Source organism: Chiloscyllium punctatum, chromosome 2 (genome assembly GCF_047496795.1).
Source record: "Chiloscyllium punctatum isolate Juve2018m chromosome 2, sChiPun1.3, whole genome shotgun sequence".
Taxonomy (NCBI): domain Eukaryota; kingdom Metazoa; phylum Chordata; class Chondrichthyes; order Orectolobiformes; family Hemiscylliidae; genus Chiloscyllium; species Chiloscyllium punctatum.
Window position 1 is genome coordinate 152,807,162 of NC_092740.1, and position 16,187 is coordinate 152,823,348.

Here is a 16,187-nt window from a genome sequence, read left to right on the forward strand (position 1 = left end):
ATCATATCAGTTGCATGCATGACACTGTGATCTTTTGGTATAAATTCTGTGTTTTATAATCCTGCACCATAGATACCCAATGAAGGAGCAGTGCTCTGGAAGTTAGTACTTCCAAATAAACCTGTTGGACTATAAACTGGTGTTATGATTTTTATGTTGTGTGATTTTTAACGAGGATGCTACAGGCCACTTAGTCTAACTTCGGGAGTGGGGAAAAGTTTAGAGGCAATTCTGAAGGACAGAATTACTTGGAGAGGCAAGGATCAATCAAGAACAGTCAACATGATTTTGTTCAGGGGAGTTCACATCTAACCAACTTAGATGAGGGCAATGCTTTGATGTAGTCAACTTGGACTTCAGCCAGGCTTTTGATAGAGCCCCACATGAAGACTAATAGTGCAGGTAAGAGCCCACGCAATCCAAGGAAATTTGCCAAATTAGATCCATAATTTTCCGAGTGGCAGGAAGCAGAGGGTGATGGTTGTGGGTGTTTTTTTCCGACTGGAAGTACGTGTCCAATGGGATCCCACAGAGGTCTGTGTTGGGAGCCCTTGCTGTATGTGGTTTAGACTGGAATACAGGAAGATCGACCAGGAAGTTCAAAAATGATACAAAAAAAGGTGGGTATTAAATAGTGAAGACAGTCATAGATAACAGAGCAGATCAGTGGAATGGAATTCAGTCTGGGTAATGTGAGGTGATGCACTTAAGCAGAACTAACATGGCAATAGAATAAATAATGAAAAGTAGAACCTTCGTCTACATGTTCACCACTCCCTCAGGTATCAGGAAAGGTTGTTAAAGTGCATAAGATGATATATGGTATACTTGTCTTTATTAGTCACAGCACTGAGTTAAAAAGCAGGGAGGTTATGCTGGAACTTTAAAGAACATTGGTTAGGCCACAGCTACAGTGTTGTGTGCAGTTCTGAAATTCACATTATAGGAAGGATAGCATTGAAGACTGTGCAGATGAGATTCACCAGGATGTTGCTGGGGGTGGAGAGTTTCAGTTATTTATTTGACAGACTGGGGTTGTTTTCCTTACAGCACTGGAGACAGAGAGGGGACATAATTGAGATGCATTAAGTTTTGAGAGGCACAGGTAGGATAGACAGGAACACACTTTTCCCCTTGATGGAGGGATCAATGACCAAGGAGCATAGAGTTGAAAAATGTGGTGCTGGAAAAACACAGCAGGCCAGGCAGTAACCAAGGAGCAGGAGAATCGACGTTTCGGACATAAGCCCTTCTTCAGGAAGGGGCTTGGAATCAAGGTAAGAAGGTTTAGAGGCAACATGAGGAAAAAACTTTCGATCCAAAGGGTGACGGGAATTTGGAACTCACTGCCAGCAAGGGAGTACAGGCAGAAACCCTCATACCATTTCAGTAGTATTTAAATGTGCACTTGTGGTGCTGAGGTGTACAAGGCTATATGCTAAGTGCTGGGTAATGGGGTTAGCATAGTCAGGTGGTTGGTTTTGACCAGAGCAGATGAGATGGGTCAAAGGGTCTTTTTCTATGACTTCATAGCACAAACCATGGTGATATGTAAGGAGATATTAGATCAAGTGACCAAAAGCTTCCTCAAAGATATACTTTTTAAAAGTAGTGTTTCAAAGGACAATTGCAAGCAGAGAGGTAGTGAGGGTTGGAAGAGTTCACCACATCTCGAGGCGAGGACATGATCACAATGCATAAGGCATGATCACAAGTGTTGGAGGAATTAAAAATCAGTGATACTCAAAAGGCCAAAATTAGATGAGCAAAGTATTTCAGAAAGATGGAGGGCTTAAAAAGATGGCAGAGATAAGGAAGGGTGACACCACAGAGTGATTTGAAATCAAAGATGAGAACTCTAAAATTAAAATGCTCTGTGACCAATAGCAATATAGGTCAGTGGGTGACTGGAGATTGGGATTTGCTGCAAATTAATATATGGACAAAGGTTTGGATGACCTCAAGTTTGCAAAGGGGACTATGCAGAAGATCAGCTAGGATTGTGTGGGAATAGTCAAGTCTAAAGGAAATGCAGATAAGAATGACGGTTTCAGCAGATGAGCTGCAAACAGCGGTGAGACGTTAGGTGATGCTATGCAGGTGTAAGTAGTCAGACTTGATAATGGCCAGTCTTGGAGGAGTTGAGAGTGTATTGCTGGGAAAGCACAGCAGGTCAGGCAGCATCCGAGAAGCAGGAGAATTGATGTTTCGTGCATAAGCCCTTCATCAGGGATGAGGCTTGTGGTCCAGGGCTGAAAGATAAATAGGAGGGGAGTGGGGTGGGTAGCTGAACAAGCAGTAGATGGATGAAGCTTCGGACTAGGATAATGGGGAGGGGGGGGGGGGGGGGGGGGGAAATGAAGAAGCTGTTGAAACCCACATTTGTCCCGTGTGGTTGCAGGGTTCCAAGGTGGAATGTGAGGCGTTCTTCCTCCAGGCGTCGGGTGGTAACTGTTTGGCGGTGGAGGACGCCCAGAATGTGCATGTCCTTGATAGAGTGGGAAGGGGAGGTTAAGTGTTCAGTCATGGGGCGGTGGGGTTGGAGGGGTGCGGGTGTCCCAGAGATGTTTTCTGAAACAATCCGCAAGAAGGTGTGCTGTCTCCCCAATGTAGAGGAGACCACACCGAGTGCAACAGATGCAGTAGGTGACATTGGTAGAGGTACAGGATGTGGAAGGATCCCTTGGGGCCTTGGACAGAGGTGACGAGAGTAGTGTGGGCCCAGTCTTTGCACTTCCTGCAGTGGCGGGGGAAGGTGCCAGGAGTGGGGGCGTGGGCTGGTGGGAGGTGCGGACCTGAGGAGGGACTCTTGGAGGGAAGGGCCTCTCCGGAACGCTGATTGGGGTAGGGAGGGAAATATATCTTTGGTGGTGGGGTCTGCTTGGAGATGGCAGAAGTGGTGGAGGATGATGTGATGTATGCAGAGGTTGGTGGGGTGGAAGGTGAGGACCAGGGGACGGGGGTTCTGTCCTGCTGTTGGAAGGGGTACGGTTCAAGGGCAGTGGTGTGTGGAGTGGAAGAGGTGTGCTTGGAAGGCATAGTCAGCCACATGGGAATGCAGGAGGCCATCTGGGACTTTCTGGAGGTAGAATTGGTCATCGTAGGAACAGATGTGGCAGAGGTTGAGGAATTGGGAATAAGGGATACCATTTTTACAGGAGGCTGGGTGGGAGGAGGTGTAATCTAGGTAGCTTTGGCAGTCGGTGGGCTTATAGTATATGTCTGTGGTTAGTCGGTTTCTCCTTGAGCCTGTTCCTCCATTTGATACAATCATAATTAATCTCATTTAGTCTCACCTCTGTTTTCCTGCATGTTCTCCACAATCCTTCAATCTAATATTCATTTAAAAATTGTCCATCTTCTCCCTAAATTTACTCAAAATAGTTTACCCGTTTGGAAATGGAAAAGAGGAATGAAGTCTATTCATTCAAAGGATAGCAAATCTTAAGAGTTTTATACTCTGGAGAACTTTGATACTTAGTCGATGAGTATTTCCGACACAAATATCAATGGATTTTAGGGTACAAAAGGAAATCAAGGAATATGAGACTAGTGCAGGAAAGTCTACCACACGCTATGGTAGCAAATTCCACACAATCACTATCCCTTTGAAAGAAATATTTTCTCCTCATCTGTTTTTACTTCTCAATTTAAAACCATGACCTCCAATTTGAGAGCAGACCACTGAAGAATTTGTTCTCTCAGAAGATTGAGGATCTTTGCCACAGAGATCTGTGAGGGCAGAGTCCTTGTGTATATTTAAGACAGAGAGTGATTGAATTCTCTGACTAGTCAGAGAATTCAAAGGTTATAGGGTAATGGGCAGGAAAATAGATATTAAAGTTTTGGATCAGCCTAGATCCGATTGAATGGCAGAGCAGGTTCGAGAAGCTGAATGGCCAACTCCTGTTCCTACTTTTTATGTTCTCGTGGCATTATTTAAAAGGAAATATTAGCACCCATGTGCTAATATCAGGTGTGATTTCCACCCACAACCAGCCCATCCCAAACTCAACTCAATCCTAATCATGACCAATCACCCCACTCACAATTGCAGATCATTCCCAATCAGACCAACTCTGGACCCGAATCCTGCCCCAAATCTCACCACTGACCAACCCCGTTGTCAATCCCTACGAGTACCTAACAGCTCCATTCTCAATTCCAACCGATCCCCTGATCAACCCCATTCTCAATCCCAACTCGTCCCCCGATCAACCCCATTCACAACCCCAATCCGTCCCCAATCAAACCCATTTTCAATCCCAACCAGTCCCCCGATCAACCCCATTCCCAATTCCAACTCGCACCGAATCAACCCCATTCTCAATTCCACACATCCCCTAATCAACCCCATTCTCAATCCCAACTAATGCCCTGATCTACCCCATTCTCAATCCAAATCCACACTCCCCACCCCCCCCCGATCAACCCCATTCTCAATCCTAACCCACACCCCCAATCAACCCCATTCTCAATCCTAACCCACACCCCCACCCCCCCCCGAACAACCCCATTCTCAATCCTAACCCACACCCCCACCCCCCGATCAACCCCATTCTCAATCCTAACCCACACCCCCCACCGATCAACCCCATTCTCAATCCCAACCCACACCCCCGCCCCCCGATCAACCCCATTCTCAATCCTAACCCACACCCCCCACCGATCAACCCCATTCTCAATCCCAACCCACACCCCCCCAGATCAACCCCATTCTCAATCCTAACCCACCCCCTGATCAACCCCATTCTCAATCCTAACCCACCCCCTGATCAACCCCATTCTCAATCCTAACCCACACCCTCCCACCGATCAACCCCATTCTCAATCCCAACCCACACTCCTCCCCGATCAACCCCATTCTCAATCCCAAACCACACCTCCCCCCGATCAACCCCATTCTCAATCCCAAACCACACTCCACCCCGATCAACCCCATTCTCAATCATAACCGACACAACCTCACCCCCCCGATCAACCCCATTCTCCATCCTACCCACACCCCCACCCCCCCGATCAACCACATTCTCAATCTCAATCCCAACCCCCACCCCCCCTGATCAACCCCATTCTCAATCCAAACCCACACCCCCACCCCCCCGATCAACCCCATTCTCAATCCTAACCCACACCCCCATGCCCCCCGATCAACCCTATTCTCAATCCCAACCCACACTCCACCCCGATCAACCCCATTCTCAATCCCAACCCACACTCCTCCCCGATCAACCCCATTCTCAATCCCAACCCACACCCCCACCCCCCCGATCAACCCCATTCTCAATCCAAACCCACACCCCCAACCCCCGATCAACCCCATTCTCAATCCCAACCCACACCTCCCCCCGATCAACCCCATTCTCAATCCCAAACCACACTTCCCCCCGATCAACCCCATTCTCAATCCCAAACCACACTCCCCCCGATCAACCCCATTCTCAATCCCAAACCACACTCCCCCCCGATCAACCCCATTCTCAATCCTAACCCACACCCCCACACCCCCGATCAACCCCATTCTCAATCCTAACACACACCCCCACTCCCCCGATCAACCCCATTCTCAATCCCAACCCACACCCCCACCCCACCCCGATCAACCCCATTCTCAATCCCAACCCACACCCCCACACCCCCGATCAACCCCATTCTCAATCCAAACCCACACCCCCACCCCCCCCGATCAACCCCATTCTCAATCCAAACCCACACCCCCACCCCCCCGATCAACCCCATTCTCAATCCAAACCCACACCCCCGATCGAACCCCATTCTCAATCCCAACCGACACTCCCACCGATCAACCCCATTCTCAATCCCAAACCACACTCCCCCCGACCAACCCCATTCTCAATCCTAACCCACACCCCCATCCCCCCGATCAACCCCATTCTCAATCCTAACCCACACCCCCGATCGAACCCCATTCTCAATCCCAACCGACACTCCCACCGATCAACCCCATTCTCAATCCCAACACACACTCCCCCCCCCGACCCCGATCAACCCCATTCTCAATCCCAACCCACCCCCCGATCAACCCCATTCTAAATCCCAACCCACACTTCCCCCCCGCCCCGATCAACCCCATTCTCAATCCTAACCCACACTCCCCCCCCGATCAACCCCATTCTCAATCCTCACCCACACCCCCGATCAACCCCATTCTCAATCCTAACCCACTCCCCTCCCCCGATCAACCCCATTCTCAATCCCAACCCACTCCCCTCCCCCGATCAACCCCATTCTCAATCCCAACCCACTCCCCTCCCCCGATCAACCCCATTCTCAATCCCAACCCACTCCCCTCCCCCGATCAACCCCATTCTCAATCCCAACCCACTCCCCTCCCCCAATCAACCCCATTCTCAATCCCAACCCACACTTCCCCCCCGATCAACCCCATTCTCAATCCCAACCCACACCCCCCCCGATCAACCCCATTCTCAATCCCAACCCACACTCCCCCCCGATCAACCCCATTCTCAATCCTAACCCACACTCCCCCCCCGATCAACCCCATTCTCAATCCTAACCCACACTCCCCCCCCCGATCAACCCCATTCTCAATCCTAACCCACACTCCCCCCCCCGATCAACCCCATTCTCAATCCTAACCCACACTCCCCCCCCGATCAACCCCATTCTCAATCCTAACCCACACTCCCCCCCCCGATCAACCCCATTCTCAATCCTAACCCACCCCCTGATCAACCCCATTCTCAATCCTAACCCACCCCCTGATCAACCCCATTCTCAATCCTAACCCACCCCCTGATCAACCCCATTCTCAATCCTAACCCACCCCCTGATCAACCCCATTCTCAATCCTAACCCACCCCCTGATCAACCCCATTCTCAATCCTAACCCACACCCTCCCCCCGATCAACCCCATTCTCAATCCTAACCCACACCCCCCACCGATCAACCCCATTCTCAATCCCAACCCACACCCCCCCCAGATCAACCCCATTCTCAATCCTAACCCACCCCCTGATCAACTCCATTTTCAATCCTAAATAGCCCCCAATCCCAACCCTCCCAGTCAGCCACTCCTAATCCCAACTCGCTCCAATCTCACTTCCTCGCCGATATGTAATCACCCCAAATACACAGAGCGAGTGAGTCTCCAAATTGTCAACTCATCAGTGAGTGCCGCTCCCTGTGGCGGGGCCTAGCAGCCGCCGCCTAACCTTCAGGCGTGTTTACCTGTGGGGCGCCCAGACCCGGGCCGTGCGGTCCCGGGACACGGACACGAAGGCGCCGGCCGGGTGCAGGGTGGCGGCCAGCCCCCTGACATCCATCTGGTGCCCGGCGAGGGAGCAGCTGAGCCTGAAGGCGGACGACGCCATGTCGGCCTGTCCTGCCAGTGTCCGCCGGCCTCCTGGGAACCGCCGCCCCCTTCCCGTCCAACCGTGAGGTAAAACATCAAAAATAAAAATAAAAATAAAACACCTCAAACCTCACCCTATCTCCTCCCTACCCCCCACAAATAAACACGGGGAAGGCGGCCACACATTTTAATTTTTTAAAAGATAAATGCGTTAACAATTATCGACGGGTCAGGGGGTCGTCGCCATGGTAACCGTCACCAAAGCTTGACGATTTTATTAATTTCTGGACGGGGGGCACAAAGGTTCATTCCGCTATTTGTTTGTTGAAAGTAAATTAACGGAGGTGAGGGAGTTTTTATATTTTTTATTCGGTGTGAAGTTGGGAAGTTTTTGGTGAGGGGGGGGAGGGGAAGGTGAAGGAGAGGTTTTGGGAGTGAGGCCGCACCGACATCTAGAGGCTCGGAGGACCGACTTGGGAGCAGCTTCCCCTCCCCCCTCCCTCCCTCCATCCCTCCCTCCCTCCATCACTCCCTCCCTCCCTCCATCACTCCCTCCCTCCCTCCATCACTCCCTCCCTCCATCACTCCCTCCATCACTCCCTCCCTCCATCACTCCCTCCATCACTCCATACACTGACTGAGCACAGGTAAAACTCATAGCCAACAGCAACAGCAGTAACTCAGCCCCTCCAGCCCCAATCATGATTGATATAACATTCCCCACATCCACTTTCCTTATCCTTTACCAATATCCTTCACATCCATTGTCTGCCCCTTTTCCCTTAACACTACCCAACACTCCACTTTCATGCCTTTTCTTTCCTCTTAACCCAAGATCCAAAACTCATGTCCTCTTTCCTGCCCATTTACCCTTTACCAATATCCTTCACATCCATTTTTCTGTCCCTTTTCCTTTGACACTTTATCTAACACTCCACTTTCATGCCTTTTCTTTCCCCTTAACCCTAGGTCCAAAACTCATGTCCACTTTCCTGCCCCTTTAACCCACAACCCTTTACCAATATCCTTCACATCTATTTTATGCCCCTTTACCCTTCTCCAACACTTCTCATATCCATAGAACGTAGAACAATACAGCGCGGAACAGGCCTTTTGGCCCTTGATGTTGCACCGACCTATTCTCAGCTCGTCCCCTACACTATCCCATCATCATCCATGTGCTTATCCAAGGATTGTTTAAATTTCACTAATATGGCTGAGTTAACTACATTGACAGGCAGGGCATTCCATGCCCTTACCACTCTCTGATAAAGAACTTGCCTCTGACATCTGTCTTAAATCTATTACACCTGAATTTGACGCTCAATCCCCCTCATACAAGCTGACATCACCATCCTAGGAAAAAGGCTTCCACTGTTTACCAGTCTACTGTGATCATCTTGTATGTACTTGTATTCACTTTAATGCTTTTTCCCCCTGAACCCGAGAACCAAAACTCATATCCACTTTCCTGCATTTTACCCCTTAACCTTTAATTTCACACCCTCTTCACGTCCACTCTCCCTATAATCCTTAATCTGACAATCCTCAAATTCACTTTCCTGCCCTATATCCTGCGACCCTAGATCCAAAACTACTCATATCAAGTTTGCGGCCCCTTTTCCCTTAACTCTTTATCCAAATTTCTCATATCCACTTTCTGCCTTTTCTTTCCCTTTAACCCTAGATCCAAAACTCACGTCCACTTTCCTGCCCCTTTCCCCATCACCCTTCATGCAACATTCCTCACATCCACCTTTCTGCCCTTTTCCACATTATCTTTAATTTGACACACTCTTCATTGTCCATTTTCTGCCCTTCCCTCATACCCTTGATCAGACAATCCTCACACCCACTTTCCTGCCACTTTCTCTGTAACCCCTGAAGCTCAAGGCAACTTTTCTGCCCTTTTCCACTTAACTCTTGACCTGACACTCTTCACAGCCACTTTCTTGCCTTTTCACTTTAACCTTTGATGTGACACTCATCATGTTCTCTTTTCTGACCTTTACCCCATAACCTTCAAATTCCACAACTGATCAAGCAGCTATCTCACTCACCCTTAATATACACTAGGATTGGAGTTTATTGAAAAAATGTCATAACATGAGCTGTTGAGGCACAGTGGTAGTGTCCCTACCTCTGAGCCAGGAGGCACAGGTTCAAGTCCCATCTAATCCAGAGATGTGAAGAAGTATCCCTGAAAAGGTTGATTAGAAAATATCAAAAGGAGTAACATTCACTGTGGATAAAGGGGTGCCTTTAGATGGACTATACATGCATTTCCAGAAAGCATTTGATAAAATGCCACACCAAAGGTCATTGTGGGAAGTAAAGGTTCATAGTTTAGGAGGATGCATATTAACATGGAAAGAAGATTGTCTGGCTGATAGAAAACAATATGTATATGTCAGTTTTTATTTGATTTGCAGAATGTGACAAGTGGAGTCTAACAGAAGGCTGTGCTAGGGCTTGAACATTTTACATCAATGAAACTAGAGGGCATAGGTTAAGGTGAGGGGGGAAAGATTTTAAAAGGACCTGAGGGGTAACTTTATCATGCAGAGGATGGTGCATGTATGGAACGAACTGCCAGAGGGAGTGGTGAAGGCAGATACAATTACAATATTTAAAATGCATCTGGATAAGTATATGAAATGAAAGGTTTAGCGGGATTAAAGACCAAATGCTAGCAAATGGGACTAGGTCAGATTAGGATGGCTAGTCAGCATGGAAGAGTTGGACTAAAGTTAGAGTGGCATGGTGGCTCAGTGGTTAGCACTGCTGTTTCACAGTACCATAGACCTGGGTTCGATTCCAGCCTTGGGTGTCTGTATGGAGTTTGCACGTTTTCCCCATGTCTGTGTGGGTTTCCTCTGTGTTCGCCATACTAAGTTGCCCATAGTGTTCAGGGATGTGTAGGTGAGGTGCATTAGTCAGGGGTAAATGTACAGTAATGGGTTTGGGTAGGATATTCTTTGGAGGGTCAGTTTGGACTTGTTGGGCTGAATGACCTGTTTCCACACTGTAGGGATTCTAATTCTAAAGGGTCTGCTTCTATGACTCTGCCCACCCTGCAGATGTCTGTGGCAAGGAGTTCCAGAGACTCTTAATTAATTATAAAATAGTGTCCCTTTATTCTGAGACTGTGTCCTCTAGCCCTAGGCTCTGCCATAAAGGGGAACTTCCTATCAAACTTTAAGAATCATATGTATTTGAATGAGATCACCTCTCATTCTTTCAAATTCAAACACAGCAGCTAACTCAGTCCAGTACCATGGTAATGCCACTGGATTTCCCCATAGCCCGATTGAACCACATGACTACTCTCTCGTTGGATAGAGAGAAAGAGAGAGAGAGAGAGGCTACAGGTGGTGGTATAATCTGAGGATCACCACACCTCAGGAGAGAGGAGAGTTTGAGAAGGATAATCCTTCATGGTAAAGTCAGCCCGTGTGGAAATTGAATCTATGCTGTTAGCATTACTATGCATTGCCAACTGATTTAACTGACCCACTAGAGGTTAATGCTCTTGGGGTCATGGGCTCAATTCCTACCGTGGCAGATGGTGAATCTTGGAAGGGGCTTTTGAAGTGCAATGGAGACCTGGGTTTAATTCCCAGGTGTTTAATAAGTCCCAGAGGTGTTCAATAACAACATATCTACACCAAGACCAATCAGGGATGTTCTGTTACGATTCCTGAACTGCACATTATCCCTTTTGCAGTTTTGCTAGATTTATATTATCCGTGTCAATGTTTACAAACATACTGGTGTGAATTTATAATTACCTGTTGCTGCTGATTTGATTTGTACCGGTTTCTTTTAAATAAGATGGAAGTACAAGGAGGTAATAATGAGAACCTCTGTCAGATTAAATTTGCGAGCGTCTTTTAAAAAAATTTTCATGGCGTGTTGAAGCTCTGTTGCATTTTCTTCGGTGTTTAAACTCTTATCAAGCGTCACTCGCTCAATCACCAAGGAAACGCGTCGTTTCCCCAGAGCAGCGGTGAGTGCAACAATCAGTTGGCAATTAGCAACTTAATTTTCACAGCATTGTGGCTAATTTTACATTCTTTTATTCCCCTCCAGACCGGTATTTCAGCAAAATGCCTCAAAAAGTTCTCAAGTGTGTTATTCAGCTTGAAATTCACGCGGTAAGATATTCCTGTATATTTAAGAATTACAGATACACCGTAAATATTTGTTCTAGTAGCGAACTTCAGATAATGTTCAAGATTTAATTATTAGCTTGTACTGAAACAAGCCAGTATGTACGAATTGCATTCAACTGTGGAGTCGATCTTTCGAAAAAAAATTGCTTAAAAGGAGAAAAAATAGAAACTCTGAAGTGCTTTCAGAGATGCTGTCGGACCTACTGAGTTTCTCCAGCAATTTCTGTTTATTTAAAACGAGAATGCTGTTTTCTCGAGACTCTGGATAGGCACTAGCGCAAGTTTTGTTTTTTCTTAAATGTGTACTTAATTATAAACGTGTTCTTCTTTTGTATTCCTACTTTATAGCAATATTCATACTTTCTTGTTTGCATCAAAAATAGAGATTGCTGGCGAAACTCAGCAGGTCTGTGGAAAGAAAGCAGAATTAACGTTTCGAGTCAAATGACTCCTCACTACAACTAATAGCAGCTACAAAGTACTGGTATTTATGCTGAAGGGTGGGGTGGGAGAGGAGAGCAGATAGGTGGACATGGAAGTCAGACAGAGAGATGAAAGGGGTAGACAAATGAGGGGATTATGAATACCAGGGTATTACAGAAAATAAACTGAATAAGTGATAATAAGAGGTGAGGGTCACAGCGAATGGGTAGTGGGTGCAAAACGCAAAACCATGTTATGTGATTCAGAAGAAAACTGCAGTTGCTGGAAATCAGAAACAAAAACAGAAATTGCTGGAATCTCTCAGCAGGTCTGGCAGCATTTGTGGGGAGAAATCAGAGTTAACATTTTGCATCCAGTGAATAGGGGATTGGTGAACAAATGCTGCTTGATAGCACTGTTGGTGACACTTTCCATCACTTTACTGACAGTTGAGAGGAGGCCGATATGGTGGTATTTGGCCAGATTTCATACTTTCTCTCTTCGCAGTCAGGACATATGTGGTCAATTAATTCCCAGCTCTGGTAGATGCAAGTGTTGTCACTATATTAGAAAAGCTTGGCGTAGCTAATTCTGTGGCACAAGTCTACAGGAACTACTGCTAAAATGTCGTTGGAGCCCATCACTTTGCAGTGTCCAGTGACTTCACCCATTTGTTTATCACTTGGCGTGAATCAAATTTGCTGAAGGTGAGCATCTGTGCATTCAGGGACATCCAGGAGATTGATTATCTATTTTGTATCTTTGGTAAGTACTTTAGCCTTGTCTTTTGTGCAGGTGTGCTAGGATCCCCCAACATTTGGGATGGGAATGGCTGTAGCACCTCTACCAGTGAGTTGTTTAATTGCCCATCTGTTAACCATTTATGACTGGGTGTGGCAGGAAGACAGAGCTTACATATAGAGTCATAGAGATGTACAGCATGGAAACAGATCCTTTTCAGTCCAACCCGTCCATGTCGATATATTTGTTGTGGGATTGCTTGGCTGTTGGCAAACAGCACAGGCAGCATGCTTGGAGTCAATCTTGAGTTGTAGCTTCACCAGGTTAACACCTTCTATGCAGCTCCTGGCATGCTCTCCTGCACTCTTCATTGAACCAGGGTTGATCCCTTGCCTTGGTGACCATGGTAGAATGAGGATATGCCAGGTCATGAGGTTATGAGCTTATGACTGAATACAATTCGATTGCTGCCGATAGTCCATAGTGCCTGTTGGATACCAAGTCTTGAGATGGTTGATCAGTTTGAACAATGGAGGATAAGACAGCATGACAGAGGGTAGGACAACATCTCCACAATGGTAGTCATTGCAACTGATAGTCTTTTGAACATGTCCATCTGCAATAGATGGATTGGTGAGCATGAGGTCAAGTAGGTTTTGCTCCTGTTGGTTTCCTCATCTTCTGACTCAGACCCAGTCTAGCAGCAATGTTATTTCAGACTGCTGATGGTGATATCTGGGACATTGTCTGAAGACTGAACCAGTGTAGCTGATTTCCTTTACTAAAGAACATTAGTGCGACCGGCTGAGTTTTTAACAGTTTAGAAATTACCATTAGACAAATTACCATTACCATTTAACTCCAGATTAATTAATTTCATTCAAATTTCGCCATCTGTCTTGGAATTTGAACCAATACTTCCAGAGCATGAGCCTGGATTTCTACATATGCCAAAATGCCATCCCCACCACTCCCCAAAAAAACTCCTGGAAAGGACGGCGATAACACGAAGAGCAAAATTTCACCCACTATGCCTGCAATATGACTCTACCTGTGGGTCATCAATAATGATAGACCTTAGCAGCATTCAATTATGATGAGGCAGCAGTGAAGTGATTGACACTGAGATTGATAGACCAGTCAGAACGGACTAACAATTGTCACAGTATTCAAGATTCAAAAGATGGGGGAAAAAAATGTTGTTAAATTTTAAGCCGTTCTCAGTGAACATGTTGGTGGAATCACGACTTTATAAAGTCTGAAGAGGGCAACATGGTGGCTCAGTGGTTAGCACTGCTGCCTCACAGCGCCAGGGACCCGGGTTCAATTCCCACCTCGGGCAACTGTCTGTGTGGAGTTTGCACATTCTCCCTCTGTCTGCGTGGGTTTCCTCCGGGTGCTCCGGTTTCCACCCATAGTCCAAAGATGTGCAGGTTAGATGAATTGGCCATGCTAAATTGCCCGTAGTTTTAGGTGCATTAGTTAGGGGAGTGGGTCGGTGTGGACTTGTTGGGCCAAAGGGCCTGTTTTCCACACTGTAGGGAATCTAATCTAATTTTAACAATTATACGAAATTTTAAAAGAGAATTTCAGTACTTGTTCTTGCTTCACATATGGACATGTAAAAGACACGTTTAAATGTTCAAATTTTAGTTACACATTTAGCTGTTACTGTGCTTTTGTTTCCTTTTAGGTAACCTGTCCTGGTGTGATGTTGCCGAGGAAAGATGAAGTCTATATCAATATTTGTATGCTTGGTCAGTACTGGAAAACAAAATGTTTCATGCCAGTATTCCCACTTCTTATTCACGAAAGTCTGCAATTTGAAAAGGTGAGTACGTAAAACTACTTCTGTTGTCACAAAGGTCCTGGTTCAGTTCCCACTCCAGGGGGGTTGAGCTCAAAAATCAAAGCTGAACCTTCTCTGAATTTTCATATTACAACAATGTACATACTTCAAAGATACTTTGACTAAGTGATGGGATGTTCCAGGATTGCAATAGATGCCAAACATATGTAATGTTTTCTCTTGCATGTTGAAGTATTTTATCTGCTTGAATTGAACTTTTCATAGTGTATGTTGGATTTGAATATATTTTATACCATTTGATTCAATTTTATTGTTGTCATATGTACAGAAATACAGTGAAACATGTTGTTTTACATGCCACATCAGCAGATTGCAGCATACAAGGGTGCATCAGGGTAGCAGAGCAGAGTGCAGAATACAGTGTTACAGCCACAAAGAAGATGCAGGGTGAGACCAGAATTAGCGTTTGACAGATCTGTTCAAAAGCCAGTTCAAACAGTGGGGAAGAAGCTGTTTCTTGAATCTGTTCGTATGTGTATTCAAACGTTTTATATCTTCTGCCCAATAGAAGAGGGTGGAAGAGAGTATAATCAGGCTAGAACAGGTCTTTGATTATATTGGCTGCTTTCCCAAAGCAGTGTGAAATATAGATGGAGTCAATGGATGGAAGACTGGTTTGCGTATATTCACAACTCTCTGCAGTTTCTTGTGATCTTGGGAAGAGTAGGTGCCATGCTACACTGTGATGCATTTATAGAAATTGCTAAGAGTCCTTGTGGACATGCCGTATTTCCTTAGCCCCCTGAGGAAGTAGAGACATTGTTGTGCTTTCTTGACTATTACATCAACATGGGTGGACCAGGACAGGTTGTTGGTGATCACCACTCCCAGGAACTTGACGCTCTCAGTCATTTCCACCTCAGCACCATTGATGCAGACAGGGGCATGCTCTCCACTCTGCTTCCTGAAGTCAATGACCAGCTTCTTTGTTTTGCTGACATTGGTGGAAAGATTGTTGTCTTTCCATCATGCTGATTAAACACTCTACCTCCTTCCTGTCTTCTGTCTCATTGTTGTTTGAGATGCGACCTGCAATGGTGGTATCGTCCGCAAATTTGTAAATGGAGCTTGGGTGGGATTTGGCCATGCAGTTGTGAGTGTATAAGGCGCATAGTAGCGGGCTGAATATGCAGTCTTTTGGGGCATCTGTTCATGATTATGTTGGAGGAAGTGTTGTTGCCTATTCTTACTGATTGCAGTCTATCAGTCAGGAAGTCAAGGATCCTGTAAGGGGGGGGGGAGAGAAGCTGAGACCTAGGTCTCAGTATCAAGATGAGCTTGTTTGGAATTATGGTGTTGAAGGCAGAACTCTGGTCAGTAAGTAGGAGCCTGACGTAGGTATCCTTGTGATCCAGATTTTCCAGGGATGATTGCAGGGCCAGGAAATGGCGTCTGCTATGGACCTGTGACTGATAGGCGAATTGCAAACAATAAAGATAACTTGGTAGGCTGCAGTTGATGTGAGCCATGACTAACCTCTTGAAATACTTCATAATTATTTAGACTTTAATGTTAGAGGTGCGATGTTGCTGGAAAAGCACAGCAGGTCAGGCAGCATCTGAGAACATGGAGAATCGACGTTTTGGGCATAAGCCTAAGTGAAGAGCTATGCCTGAAACGTCAACTCTCCAGGCCTCATCT

At 46.4% G+C, this 16,187-nt stretch overlaps 2 protein-coding genes across 3 annotated transcripts in view; one reads left to right on the forward strand and one right to left on the reverse strand.

Annotated features, from left to right (window-relative positions):
* Positions 1 to 7,448, reverse strand: part of plaa (phospholipase A2-activating protein) — a 38,612-nt gene extending 31,164 nt beyond the window's left edge. The window contains exon 1 of one of the 2 annotated variants that reach the window (XM_072590412.1): positions 7,214 to 7,448. In XM_072590412.1, the coding sequence (XP_072446513.1) occupies positions 7,214 to 7,433 (220 nt within the window). In that variant the 5' untranslated portion in view covers positions 7,434 to 7,448. The remainder of the gene's footprint in view (positions 1 to 7,213) is intronic. The other variant, XM_072590423.1, reaches the window with a different exon arrangement.
* Positions 7,320 to 16,187, forward strand: part of LOC140491942 (spermatogenesis-associated protein 6-like) — a 67,090-nt gene continuing 58,222 nt past the window's right edge. The window contains exons 1-3 of the mRNA XM_072590437.1: positions 7,320 to 7,424; positions 11,430 to 11,494; positions 14,370 to 14,507. Coding sequence (XP_072446538.1) covers positions 11,447 to 11,494; positions 14,370 to 14,507 — 186 coding nt within the window. The 5' untranslated portion in view covers positions 7,320 to 7,424; positions 11,430 to 11,446. The remainder of the gene's footprint in view (positions 7,425 to 11,429; positions 11,495 to 14,369; positions 14,508 to 16,187) is intronic.